Source organism: Pseudoliparis swirei, chromosome 13, assembly GCF_029220125.1.
Source record: "Pseudoliparis swirei isolate HS2019 ecotype Mariana Trench chromosome 13, NWPU_hadal_v1, whole genome shotgun sequence".
Lineage (NCBI taxonomy): Eukaryota > Metazoa > Chordata > Actinopteri > Perciformes > Liparidae > Pseudoliparis > Pseudoliparis swirei.
This window is the reverse complement of record NC_079400.1, coordinates 3,361,682-3,375,462: the sequence shown is the minus strand read 5'-3', so window position 1 is coordinate 3,375,462 and position 13,781 is coordinate 3,361,682. Positions and strand designations below refer to the sequence as shown.

General features: G+C 42.0%; 1 protein-coding gene across 1 annotated transcript; it reads right to left on the bottom strand.

The window, feature by feature from the left end:
* Positions 1 to 747: 747 nt before the first annotated feature.
* Positions 748 to 3,639, bottom strand: rbp4 (retinol binding protein 4, plasma). Its single transcript, XM_056430314.1, has 6 exons — positions 3,623 to 3,639; positions 3,206 to 3,323; positions 2,860 to 2,999; positions 2,655 to 2,761; positions 1,561 to 1,773; positions 748 to 1,352 (listed from the first exon to the last, which is right to left on the bottom strand). Exons 2-6 carry the CDS (start codon positions 3,320 to 3,322, stop codon positions 1,306 to 1,308), a joined length of 624 nt encoding a protein of 207 aa, XP_056286289.1. The 5' UTR covers position 3,323; positions 3,623 to 3,639; the 3' UTR covers positions 748 to 1,305.
* Positions 3,640 to 13,781: the final 10,142 nt, after the last annotated feature.

Below are 13,781 nucleotides of genomic sequence, written 5' to 3'. Positions count from 1 at the left end.
CCGGATACCAAAGGGATTAGGCATCGTTTCAATTACCATCGAGGTGTCTAATTAACCTGCAAAGTACCGTGGCACCTGTGTAGGAAACGTGTCACTTTTAAATGAATGCAAATAAGTGTATGGTCGCTGAGAGGCAGCTGAGCACAGCGGTACTTTGCGCTGAATGCTGATGTTCAGCAGGAGCAACGTTCACAGCGTTTAGCATCGTGGTTCCAACGATGGCGTTTGCTAATTAAGAGGAACTGACGCTGATGGGAACGCCGTTAGTTTTCCAGTTGGCGACCCATTTAGAATTTGACACCATGGCACGACATTCAAAGTTAAGCATTCGACTGATTGAGATCCATCAAGCAAATGTTGAGATATTTCTCTGGATAAGGGAGAATTTGGAGCTGCTGGAGGCGCTAGATCCCAGTTTGAGGTATTTAAACCCACCCAACATGTATTATATATGCGCATTAATGTGTCAAAATAATAATAATAAATGTAGTAAATATATATTTCATGAAAAACGTGCACTCACGATGTGTTATGTCGTGGCCAGTTGCAGTGTAGGAAGCTCTTGCTTGAAGCTCATATCGTTGCTTTTTAAATGTTAAAAGACTAAAAAACTCTTAAATTCTGCATGTAATTGGATTTTGATGTATTTTGATTGAGTGAATTTAAAGGCCAAACAACATGAAATCAAAATGTGCAATCCTGTAATACAGATAAATATTCCACGCCGATCAAAAATATAATGAACCGTCACGATATGAATGTTTTATTTCAAAAACTGGATGAAGAAGAGTACATCATGGAATCAAGTAACAGCCAAACTGCTATTCCAAATATCACGCAACTTATGTCTGAAGGTTTATTAACAATAAGTAGCTGTGTGCTCCACGGTGTCTGTTCTCAGTGTAAAAGCAAAGTCAGTGACCTGTGGACCTGGTTCTGAAGTCACGAGTTCACTCATAAATGAGATTTTCATCTGATATGTCGTTTATTCCCACTGGAACCAGCGATCCAGTTCAACTGGTTTCCATGAGGAAGGTTGTTTCACACAACATTTTTACACGGACACATGAATCATGTTGAGGGCTAAAACGTTAGAATCTTCTTCGCTAGTTGGGTCGTGTTTGGATCATGACAAGAAACCGCAAACGGTCGTCTTTTCATTTCTATTTACAGGATGCAAATGTGACAGTTTAAAGTCATTTATAGAATATGTTTTAAAAGAAGAACGAGCTCCTTCCTACAGCAGAGGAGAGAGAACTCTGTTGACTCAGTCCAGGACAGGCAGGCGGTGGGGGGGGCGGGGCTTTATTGATCAGTTTTCGGAGTGACGGATTGGCTGGTCGTGCAGAAGTCTGCAGTGGAAAGGACACAACATGTTCAGCTCACTACAAAATACCACATGATGGAAACACAATCGTAATGATCTCACATGGGCACAAAAGAGAGAGAAAACACAGTATTTTAGTGCGTAGTACAATTGATGATATTTAAGCTTCACCTCTGGTACATGAGAACACGTATTGAATGAAAATGTGCATTTTTATCATAAAGTGATCTCACCCGTGTGGGGAGCGCGTCTGTATTTGCCCAGCAGGCAGAGGTCCGTCTTCTTCTGGACGACTTTGCTCTGGTCCTCCGCCCTCAGGCCGACGGGATGACGGGAGAATATGAAGGAGTAGCTGTCCAGGCAGGTGCCGTCAGAGTCTATCTGTCTGCAGGAGTAGTGGACGGCGTAGTTCTCATAGTCGGTGTCAATCACCCAATGGTTATCGTCTGTGAGCGGAGGAGGGAGGGTGCAAAGGAAAGAGAGTTTTTTTATTTTAACAAAACCATCCTTTTATAAATTGGAAATCTTTTTTTTTTTACTTTTGTGATACAAATGAGGCCAAAAAATGTAATATCCTACAGATTACAATAAACATTCACTGTACATCTCACATGTACTCTGATATTTTGAATATGACGTTTTCTTTGTTCACAAGTTAAATACTATTTTGCTTTAAATTGAGGTAAAGAGCTTTTTAACGTTAAAGGTATATACTATAATGTTGATTTGTGTAAACACACATAAAGGTACCCACCTCTACTCACACTATGACATCATTGATCGGTGTTTGAAACTTCAGACTTTGTGCTTTGAGCAAATGTGATTATCTCTTTTACATTGATTGTTTTCTGCTTAAAGTGGACTTAAGAACTTTTGTCAATCATTTATACAAAAACAGGGTGGGACTTATAAAAGAGTCCCATGACAGAATAATCAAGTACACAGCTGATGCGTATCAATCCATGGGTATTGTGAGAAATACGACAATTGATACTGAAAGTGTACTTAAAAACACAACAGTGTTGTCAGTGCTGGGATCCTGATGATATTTTAGAGATTGCGTGCATGAATGTGACATCGGAGTTACACGCAATTACACGTTGAGTCCTTTAAAGTCAGTGTTTGGTGTGATTCATGCTCCGGGATCACAGAGAAGTGCTGCAGTAGATGATTACATGAAATCAATCGTGGTCTGGAGGTCAACAATCCCTTTTGCGATTTAATATCAGCGCCTCTGCGCCGATAATCCCAAAACCTCATATTAGCCTTGAATTTATTGTTGTTGATTCCAGAAATCCACGTCAGAAATTCCAGTTCCTCAACTTACTTCCAGTCTGCAGGTAGGCCGCAGCTCCCCAGTACCTCATCTTGAACTTTGCAGGGTCAGTGGTGTCCTCAAAGGTGGCAAACATGCTGGCACACATCTCCCACTGGCTAGAGGTCAAAACGGGAGAAAGGAAATCACCAGCGATGAGACGGTAAAGAATAGAGGCCGGACGGAGGAGCCTTCGCGGTGACGGACGTGAACTCACTTGAGGATGATAACTCGGCCCTCGGCCGTGGCCGTCATTTTGCCGTCTTCGGCGTTGATGTCAAAGGTGGCCACGATGTTGTCGAGCAAGAATAAACCTTCCGGGTCCTTCTTCCCGACGGCGTACCATGTCCCGACATACTACGAGGGAGAAATCCAAATGCGAGCGCTTTCCATCAAAGTGAAAAAGCTAAATATTCATAAACAGTGGAATGAGTATCACACAGAACGCTTCCAACAGGAGTTATATTTCCATCTGTCGCTAATTCCACACAAAAAATTACTGCAAAGCGTGTATAAATGTGATGAATGAGCTAGAATTAGATGGATCTCGTGGCACGACTCACCTTTGTCCGGTCAAAGTTCTGCATGACCTGGATGTTGGCCACCTGGCAGTCCTGTGCCGAGGACACGGCCAGGAGACAGAGGGCCAGGAGCCCGAGGGCCACAGCGGAGCGCAGCATTCTACCTCGGAGGAGAGGAAGGGAGCGGCCACAGAGAGGACACGGGCATTAGTTCATTCAGGTCTTTCAGCGAAGTGGAGTGGAGCAGAACTCCTAACAAGCTATTTTTCTTCCTCTTCAATTAAAACACTTTGAATTCAAAGGACTTAAAGATTGCGTCAAAGAAATAGTAAATAGTGTGAGGCAAAAACAAACGTTTGCGAGAGCACCGATCCTTCATTTGAGATTTTCCGATCAAAACGTCAAAGTAAAAAAAAAATTATACAAAAAAACCCCCAGAAGTCCATAGTCAATGCATACCTGTTTAAAAGTGGAGGACTCACGAGGATCGTGCAGGCTCCTGTCACCGCCGTGTCCTTATATACAGCTGGCCAGTGTTGCGCAACTTCTGCAGATCTGACCCCCCCCCCCCATTGCTCTCCCCACAGCTAACTTGCCTTCCATTGGACACACATTTACATAACTGCAGGCCCTGGTGCTATTATTAATTTGTGTGTTCTGTACACTGCCCCCCATTATTATAATAATAATAATAATAATAATAATTCTTCTTCTTAGGGGTACGGGGTACCCCTAAGAATTATTATTATTATTCTTCTTCTTCTTCTTCTTCTTCTTCTTCTTCTTCAGAGGCTTTTCTTGGTCTTTGTGAGCACAAAGCCAAAAGAGGACCATCTGGAACGAGCTACATGCGCAGATACAGACACACATCGGTCGCACCCCAAGGTATACACACATAAGGCATAACACTCCTCAGAAATCTAAGTTAAATGTGAGTGTGTGTGTGTGAGTGTGTGTGTGTCCCTTTGTGTCGATCCCACTGAAGGCCTGTTTCAGGGCTTTCCCGTGATACCAGTAACGTGTTCCCGTGGGTGCGCGGGCCTCCCGGCAGCATCCGTGTGATTGCATCAACCCGTTGACTTGATTTTGCTCTCGCCTGACCCTTTTAGGGATTGTTTGTATAAATGGTGGACAGAGTGCACTTAAAACAAAAAAGAATAATCAATGTGAAAGAGAGATAATCACATCACGTCAAAGCACAAAGTCTGGGGTTTTAAACACCATCACAGACGTGGGGATAGGAGGACTTATATCTATACAGATGCTTGTGAATGGACATGTTTGTGTGTACTTCTGCACGAGTCCCTTCAAAAGACGAGTCCAAGAGAACGGCAACAGCCCCCACGAGGATGTCATCTCATGTGTACAAGAACCTCTTTATTACCTTCGCATTGAAAATGCGGAAGGTTATGTTTTGATCGCCGTGTATTTATTTATTTATTTATTTATTTGTATGCGTGTTACTCGCATAACACAAAAAGTATGAAACCGAATCGCATGAAATTTGGTGGGATGATTGGTTATTATCCAGGGACCATTTGATTAGATTGTGGGATCGATCGGGTCAAAGGTCAAGGTCATGAAAAGGTCTACATCTTCTTGAATCGCATGACATTTGGTGGGATGATTGGTTATTATCCGGGGACCATTTGATTAGATTTTGGGATCAATCGGGTCAAAGGTCAAGGTCATGAAAAGGTCAAAATCTTCTTTTTACCATAGCGCGATCAATTTTTATCCAATTGGCATGCAACTAATGCCAACATGTTCATCATTCAATGCCCAATCTTGTGATATGCGAAAGGTATGCGCTCTACCGAGTGCCCGTTCTAGTTTGAAACATTGTTTTCATAAAAACCAAGGTCAAACAGCTTCGTTGTGACTTGTTTTGTTCTGCTATTCCTGGTTTGTATCATTCAAGGAACAAACACAAAGAGGAATGCAGTAACTATACTCTCTAACACAGGTCGGTATTTCAAATGACTTCTATCTACTGTGGCGGGCTTTTATAAATTGATGCTGTTATTTTGCACCGAGCTCGTGTAAGCAGTCCTCTGAGCTTTGAATAAAAAGAGCACAGCCACACATCTGCAGTTTGCATAACCAGAGCCCCAGCCAGTGGAAAACAGGACAATCACTCACTTTCAGTAGGAATAATAGCAGCTGGAATTTGGCCAGAGGCAACATTTCATTATCATGAAGATTGGCTGAGAAACTCCAGACGCTTGTGTATGCATCGTATAGTGTTGGGCGGTATAGAGGTGAATGTAATGTCATGACGAGAGCAAGAGATGGTTTATTGTTGTGTTTGACATTTATGTTTTAAGTGGGATTGGGTAAACAACCTCATTGTTAAATGCACTGCTTTGGAGTTTTAAAAGTCAATAATGTGTTGTTAGCAGAATATTGGGGAAACAGTTTGTTTATCCACTCACCAAAATATGATTTAGCAATTTAAATAGATTGTTTGAGTGTAGTTTATAAACTGGAATAACTTGATGACAGTTAATTGCATCACTTTAAGCATTACACTTCTTTTTTTAAATAAATTAGTTTGAGTTATGAATAACATAAAGAATTGTAAATAGGGTTAATTTTAGGATATTTTCCTGCGGTATCTAAAGCAAGGCTTATGCAAGATGGATTCTGACATTGTTGAAATAAAAATATCTTTATTCTACTATATACATTTGTTAACAATTAACACAATCAGGAAAAATACAGATACAACTAGAATGGGCACTCGGTAGAGCGCATACCTTCGCATATCACAAGATTGGGCATTGAATTATGAACATGTTGGCATTAGTTGCATGCCAATTGGATACAAATTGACCGTGCTGTGGTAATAAGAAGATGTTGACCTTTTCATGACCTTGACCTTTGACCCGATCGATCCCAAAATCTATTCAAATGGTCCCCGGATAATAACCAATCATCCCACCAAATTCCATGCGATTCGGTTTAATACTTTTTGAGTTATGCGAGTAACACGCATACAAATAAATAAATAAATACACGGCGATCAAAACATAACCTTCCGCATTTTCAATGCGAAGGTAATAAATGAAATGAAAGCGGAGGTTGGCGATCAAATGAAATGACTCAGGAGGATCTTGGGAATGGATTTTGGAAAGCTTGATTTATTTCAAATCAATTTCATTGGAAAATGTGAAATATTTTTAAATTCTTGACTGGTTTATTTTGAATGATTCATTGGTATTTCTTTCAGAGAGCAACCTGCCCACCGGCTGACAACGTCGATGGAGAGAACCTGTACCTGTTCTCCTTCAGCGACTTCCCCGTCTCCGAGTTCGGCCTCATCAAAGCCGGCATCCGCATGTTCTTTGAGCTCGGCGGCGTCGAAAAGTTCAAAGTTCCCGCCGAGGTGGGTTAGGGTTCTGCCATGTTCTGCCTGCTGCAGGTGAGACCCGGACCGCGTCCACAGCGTCCGCACCACGCCCCTCGAGCCAAAGCGAAGAGAAGAAGAAAAAAATGTCCACGAGTTTCCTCGAAGTTGTTGAGAGTCTCACGTCTCTTCTCTCTCCGCGTCGCCGCGGTCTGTTTCTTGCAGACAGCGGGTGATTTATTTGTTTTCGCCGAAGCACAATATTTAATATCGATACACGCGGTGACGGTTTAACAGACCGCTGGGTTTACAAGAAGGTGTGAAGCAGCTATACAGGCGTCTTTTATTTCATCATAAAGCTCATTGAGCATTGCACCAATCCAGGTAAAATATAGTCCACTCCACATTCAATATTTGATATGACGTGAGAGCATCACGAGAGAATTCAAATGAGCATCGATCCTCGTCTAGAAACGGGCTGCAGATGAGAACACCGTTTATTTAAATCATTGACTCAACACTTTGTATTCTTTCATAGGTGTTTACAATCCGTAGCTGCACATGTTAACCTCCCGTTACCTTGAAATGTACTAACATATTTTACCCTCGGGGTCAATTTGACCCCAGCAATTAAAATCTCCAGAAAATTATTTGAATTAATATTGTTTCCCAACTTTAAGTGTGAGGTACTTTATGTTTGTTTGTTGACTACCTAAATAGCCCTTTAAATATATAAAAAAGTTGATATTTACCTTCGCATTGAAAATGCGGAAGGTTATGTTTTGATCGCCGCGTATTTATTTGTATGCGTGTTATTTGCCTAACTCAAAAAGTATTAAACCGAATCGCATGAAATTTGGTGGGATGATTGGTTATTATCCGGGGAACATTTGATTAGATTTTGGGATTGATTGGGTCAAAGGTCAAGGTCATGAAAAAGGTTAAAATCTTCTTGAATCGCATGAAATTTGGTGGGATGTTTGGTTATTATCCGGGGACCATTTGATTAGATTTTGGGATCAATCGGGTCAAAGGTCAAGGTCATGGAAAGGTCAAAATCTTCTTTTTACCATAGCACGGTCAATTTTTATCCAATTGGCATGCAACTAATGCCAAAATGTTCATAATGCAATGCCCAATTTTGTGATATGCGAAGGTATGCGCTCTACCGAGTGCCCATTCTAGTTCTTATATGTTTTACACAGTGAAAAACAGCCTGGGGTCAAATTGACCCCAAAGAACACCGATGAGTACAAGTTGTGTTCAGGACAGTGAAAACATAAACATCTTGCATCACTCGAGGATGAACTTGGTAAACAACGGTCACTGTGATCACCAAATACATTGTTGGGCCACAATTATGACAATTTGAAACGCATGTCAGATGGGTTACGACAATAAAATACAGTAAATAAGGAATCGTACAAATTAACACGAGACAAAAAAATGTCCTGAGACTGAAAAGTTTATTGAAAAGTGTTTATTTCCTTTTTGCTTATCATTCGTAATCATCCCTCGTTTATCTTTAATATATATTAAATAATATCTTTATGTCGTTCTCTTCTCCTCTTATCTGTTTCCCTTCAGGTGGCTCTGATGGTAGCGGCGGAATTTTGGGAACAAGGAGATTTGGAAAGATCTGTTTTGGACCAACAACCAATCGTAAGGTTCCTACCCCTCGAGGGCCTTCTTATCACATCAGTATGCTTTTTAAAAAAAAGTTTCTCAGGATTGCTTTTCTTTTCAAACTCCGCCTTCCGTCTCTTTCAGCCCATGATGGACAGAAACTGTTCCGAACAGCGACCCAAGATGCAGTGCGGTTTCATCGACTTTGTGTGCTCATTTGTGTACAAGGTAAAACACTCCTTGTACATGTCACCGCAGAACACTGACGAGTCGGAGTCATTATCCACAAATGAAAGAGAGGGTAGTTTCGGGAAAAGCAGAACATTTATATTTTTTAAAGACATGAATTGTGCACGAGGGAGTGCGGCTGTGCTCTGTGCTGCTAACAATTCATCTGTAACTGCTGGAATGTAAACGCAGCCACAGTCCAAGAGGGCCATAACAATTTAACCGGCTACTATCTACATTTTGATTTCCAGCCAAGCATGAAAAACATCATTGGTGCGGTCTAGTCCAGCCCCATTTGGTCTGCTTCAGCGTCGCCTACTTTAGTCTAGCGTATTCAGGTCTGGTCTGCGCTCCCATCTGCAGTCAGCCTTCTCCAAGGAAGGAAGAGTCAGCAACATCAACCAGGAAGTAATGCTGGGACTGGAAGAGAGTTTGACTCAGAAGATGTGATGTATTTGAAACTTTCTCCATCAGGCAAGTAAGAACATAACAAATATATATATATACACGGATGACGTATATTTCCCTTTTAACCCTCCTGTTACCTTTCGGGTCAATTTGACCCCATTCAATGTTTAATGTCGGTGTTCTTTGGCGTCAATTTGACCCCAGGCTGTTTTTCACTGTGTCAAACATATAAGAAATATCAACTTTTTTATATATTTAAAGGGCTATTTAGGTAGTCAACAAACAAACATAAAGTACCTCACACTTAAACTTGGGAAACAATATTAATTCTAATAATTTTCTGGAGGTTTTAATTGCTGGGGTCAAATTGACCCCGAGGGTAAAATATGTTCGTAAATGTGAAGGTAACAGGAGGGTTAATTTAATCGATAGCAATAATCCAAACATTTCCCGACACGTTTTGACACCGCGGTTGGATAAGCTGTGAGACGTATAGATAGCTCGACTAGGGGACAGCGTGTGCTATGTGTGGTGTGTGTGCACGCCAAAGCAACAGCTCCCAGTGTTCCCAGCGGGAGGCAGTGACCACACAGTGTCGTCGTACCGGAGGTTGCACAATGCACTTAGCTGCTGCTGTTTTGGCAGCGGCAGGCCATGAGTGGAGCGCGGGGTGGGCAGGCAGGGTCAATGACCTCATCACTTTATACTCACTGGGGTCAGAGGAGAGGGTTAAATATTCTGTTTTGGGTTCATATTTAAAGTAGCAGGAGTTGTGGAATTCATTCCTGAGACACGAGAGCAGGAATCTGCAGCGTGAAGGATCTGTTCGTGCCGTGGAACAAACCGCGGAGCTCAGATACAGCGAGTGACGAGCGCGTTCAACAAGGGCTGAGCTGATATTCTCTTACCTCAGAAAGGCTGGACGAGCTGCGCGAGGGTGTATTTATTTTAATATGCAATCGATCTATATACATATATTTTTCTGGGATACTTTGTTGTTCTTTGATCATTTTGTACGGAGAGTTTGAGATGAGTTTTGTGACCGAGCGTTCCGAAACGCACGCTAAAATCACATCCGGGCATCGAGGAGATGGAACGACTTTGTGCAACTTTATTGTCAGCTTTGAGAAATACACCTGGAAGCTGTTATCCTCACGTCCAACGACATGGAAACAATAACAACAACAAAGGAAACATGCATAACATTTACACCAGTTTAGAGCCATGCCAATCCAAAAAAGATACCTTTAAATGGACATGATTACCTTCGCATTGAAAATGCGGAAGGTTATTGTGGCAGCTGTGTCTGATTTGGCCTCGGCTGCTGGTGATTGGCAATCAGTCAGCAGCCGAGGCCACCCTTATAAAAGCTCCCACTTGAGAGTGGAGGAGAGGGGAGCAGAGGCGCATGTTTGGCGGTCTGCTCGGTGTGTGTTTCGAGAATAAAAGCATGTCTTCGAGCAAAACCTCTCTGTGTCTGGCGGATCCTTGGTGCTGGTGGGGGAAGCCCACGGGTGGCGGGGTCAGGCCTGCTACAGTTATGTTTTGATCGCCGTGTATTTATTTATTTATTTATTTGTATGCGTGTTCCTCGCATAACTTAAAAAGTATTAAACCGAATCGCATGAAATTTGGTGGGATGATTGGTTATTATCCGGGGACCATTTGATTAGATTTTGGGATCGATCGGGTCAAAGGTCAAGGTCATGAGAAGGTCAACATCTTCTTTAATCGCATGAAATTTGGTGGGATGATTGGTTATTATCCGGGGACCATTTGATTCGATTTTGGGATCAATCGGGTCAAAGGTCAAGGTCATGAAAAGGTCAAAATCTTCTTTTTACCATAGCACGGTCAATTTTTATCCAATTGGCATGCAACTAATGCCAAAATGTTCATAACTCAATGCCCAATCTTGTGATATGCGAAGGTATGCGCTCTACCGAGTGCCCATTCTAGTTTCACATGTATATAGTCAATTACATAGACATTGTAATGTATAACAGTTGTGTAAACTTAAGAATAACTGAAGTGTAAAAAATAATATGAAAGCGACCTTTCTTCGAAGGGAGTCGTGAATCAAAGTCAGACTGACAGGGTCCCGAAGATCTGCCTCTCCTGTTAGGAGATTGGCTAGAGGATTTGATTGCCGGCCAGCGTTTGAGATCCACGCAGCTTTAAACTTTAAATACCCTTCTTACCGAGGAGGAAAGCGGGCTACCAAAGCCTCGTACGCATGTGCAGATCCATAGCGTCATTGACTGTATGGCGGTACAGGCCAAAGTCCTCCGTTTTCTCTCTAAACTGACGCAACGGTGCGACGAATCGCGCAATAGCTGCCGTTTGACGTCGAGTCGGCGTGAATCCCCCCCCCGTCGAACCATAGAGAACGTGATCTGGTGAGGCGCCCAAGTTCACGGTGCATTCCCCAGTGCGCCTTCTGGAGCACTTTTAGAAACGACCCACCTGGGGGGGTAAAGGCAAGCGGCGCCTCTCAATTTCCTGTTGCGCAATGTCTTCTCCTCTAATTAACCGGGCATCAATCAAAGGCACTTAATCCAATCAGAATGGCTTTGGGACTACCTGGAAACTCCTTTTCTGCTGCTGGAGGTGAAGCGAGGGGCCGTTGTGGTCACCGGAGACCTAACCGCGCAGAAACATTCACAGAAAGCGGAAAAAGTCGTCACTATTTCACCGTGAATTTACCTCATTGTTAATAAATAGCCCCTCGCCTTTCCTTTCAGGATCCTTTGCGAGACACCAAATAACTCTCTACTCATCCCATCTACTGTCTTTTACACATTAGAAATCTATCATTTGACATACGAGATGACCTCTGCTGTACAGAAGTGTCATGAAATGTAATATATGTGTAAGCAAATAAAAGGAATTTATGGAAGAGCAAGAAATGAGAATCCCTTTTTCCTTTAACAGAAATAGGTGCTATACTTTATCTCTCGTTAGAATGAACTTAAGAAACCTTGGGCTTAGCTGCGCCAGCGCTCACTCTTAGTCACATATCGTGCAGAGATCTTAGAGGCTCCAAAGCTGGATGAGCCTCCGGGGGGAAAGAGGATCAGTGGATTGGTTTTGATCCCTGCTCGATTCAACGCTGTCTGGCTACTTCCTGCAGATTCTGCATGCAGAACGCGGCGGCGTTCGCGTTTCATCCTTTGAACATGTGTACGGTCCTTTAGAAGACGGAGGACTTCGAGAAAAGAGTCAAACGATGGAGCGCAACAATGCTGCACAGGCTTCTTCTGACAGCGGGGATATCTGACGACAGAACACGCAACAAGGCCTAAAATGTGACCTGTAACTTAGGGGTCGTGGGTACAAAACCGCCCCCCATCCCATCTCTTCACGGGGCCCCGACTCAACATTTTAATGTTAAACATGTACACTACCGTTCAAAAGTTTGGGATCACTTAGAAATGTCTTTATTTTTCAAAGAAAAGCACTGTTTTTTCCATAAAGATAACATTAATCAAAAATACCCACTATACATTGTTAATGTGGTAAATGACTATTCTAGGTGGAAACGTCTGGTTTCTAATGAAATATCTCCATAGGTGTATAGAGGCCCATTTCCATCAACTATCACTCCAGTGCTCTAATGGTACATTGAGCACAGCTGAAAACAGTTATGCTGGTGATATAAGCTATACAACTGGCCTTCCTTTGAGCTTGAAGTTTGAAGAACAAAATTAATACTTCAAATATTAATCATTATTTCTAACCTTGTCAATGTCTTGACTATATTTTCTATTAAATTTTAAATTCATTTGATAAACAAAAGTGAGTTTTCATGGAAGACACAAAATTGTCTGGATGACCCCAAACTTTTGAACGGTAGTTTATGTAAAAAATTTAAAAACAGCTCCACTGATTTACATTTTTTAAGATTCGGAATTTAAGAGCATTTAACATCTTGAAAAGCCATATAAGAAGCAAATGTCTTGGAGCAGGAGCTTCGCTTTTTTTTCCGTTTCTTGTTATTTGGGATTTATAAATTCCTCCCAGGACCCTAAATGTGCGCCACGTAGAAGGCAAGAATCTTTAACGGAGAAAAACAGATGTTGACAGCACGATCGATCAACTGTAAAATGCAACCAGGTGTACAAGTCTAGCCGAAGGGCCAAATCACATCCCACCGCCACTCAAAAAACAACCTTCTGTTATTACTCAGTGCACCATTCACTACACCTGACCACCTGATAGCTAAACACCGCCATGAATCATTTCTCCCGAGAAAGCAGAGATGTTGAAAACGAGCCGGACGGAGCAGAACGAGGTGAAGTGACCGTCTTTATTTAGATAATCTCCCGGCGGCCGTCTCTACGCGTCGAGGCAGCGTTTCAATCTGGATTTGGGCCAGAAGGACGTCTTGAGATAATCCTTGTGACAGCAGACCGCCTGACTCCAGAAGTAGAACTAAAAAGGCGTGGCTATTTCAATAATGTTTTCCTTGGGAAAAGTTTGTGTAATGTTTTTGTTTTGTTTTGTCTTGTTTTTTTGGGGTTTTTCTCTCTCCTTATTTTCATCTTATGTTTAAAAAATAAAAACCATCATCCTTGTGTGGTGATTTCTACAAGGTTATACATTTGTATATTTTCTTTTTGTAAAATAATATTTTCAGCATAACAAAATGTAAATGCTATTTCACGACAAATATTTTGAAGACAACAATTTTTGTTCATAAAAAAAAATCTTTAAAAAAAAGAAAATAAATGTTTTCCTTGCACAGGAAAGTACTCTGCGAAATAAATAAAAATCTAGATTGCAGAGTCAATTGACCGGAGATAACTTACAAGTTGATGTAATTCTATTCAAAATAAGACGAGCGGCCACGTCCCTCCAGCTGATCTCGGAGGCCGCTCCCCTCGGCGGGCAGTGGAGGGTTTGGTTTCATTGGTGCATGCTGGGACTGGGACGGATAGAACGAAACCGTCTATGTTATTAGAATCACCTTTTTCATCTGTGACGAGTCAAAATGTCTGATGTGAA

Excerpts from the sequence above, each read along its gene's own strand:
- rbp4 (XM_056430314.1), bottom strand. The coding sequence starts at position 3,322 with ATGCTGCGCTCCGCTGTGGCCCTCGGGCTCCTGGCCCTCTGTCTCCTG. Across the intron at positions 3,000-3,205 it reads AGAACTTTGACCGGACAAAG|TATGTCGGGACATGGTACGC; the intron begins GTGAGTCGTGCC and ends TCTCCCTCGTAG. Across the intron at positions 1,353-1,560 it reads CAGACGCGCTCCCCACACGG|ACTTCTGCACGACCAGCCAA; the intron begins GTGAGATCACTT and ends TTTCCACTGCAG.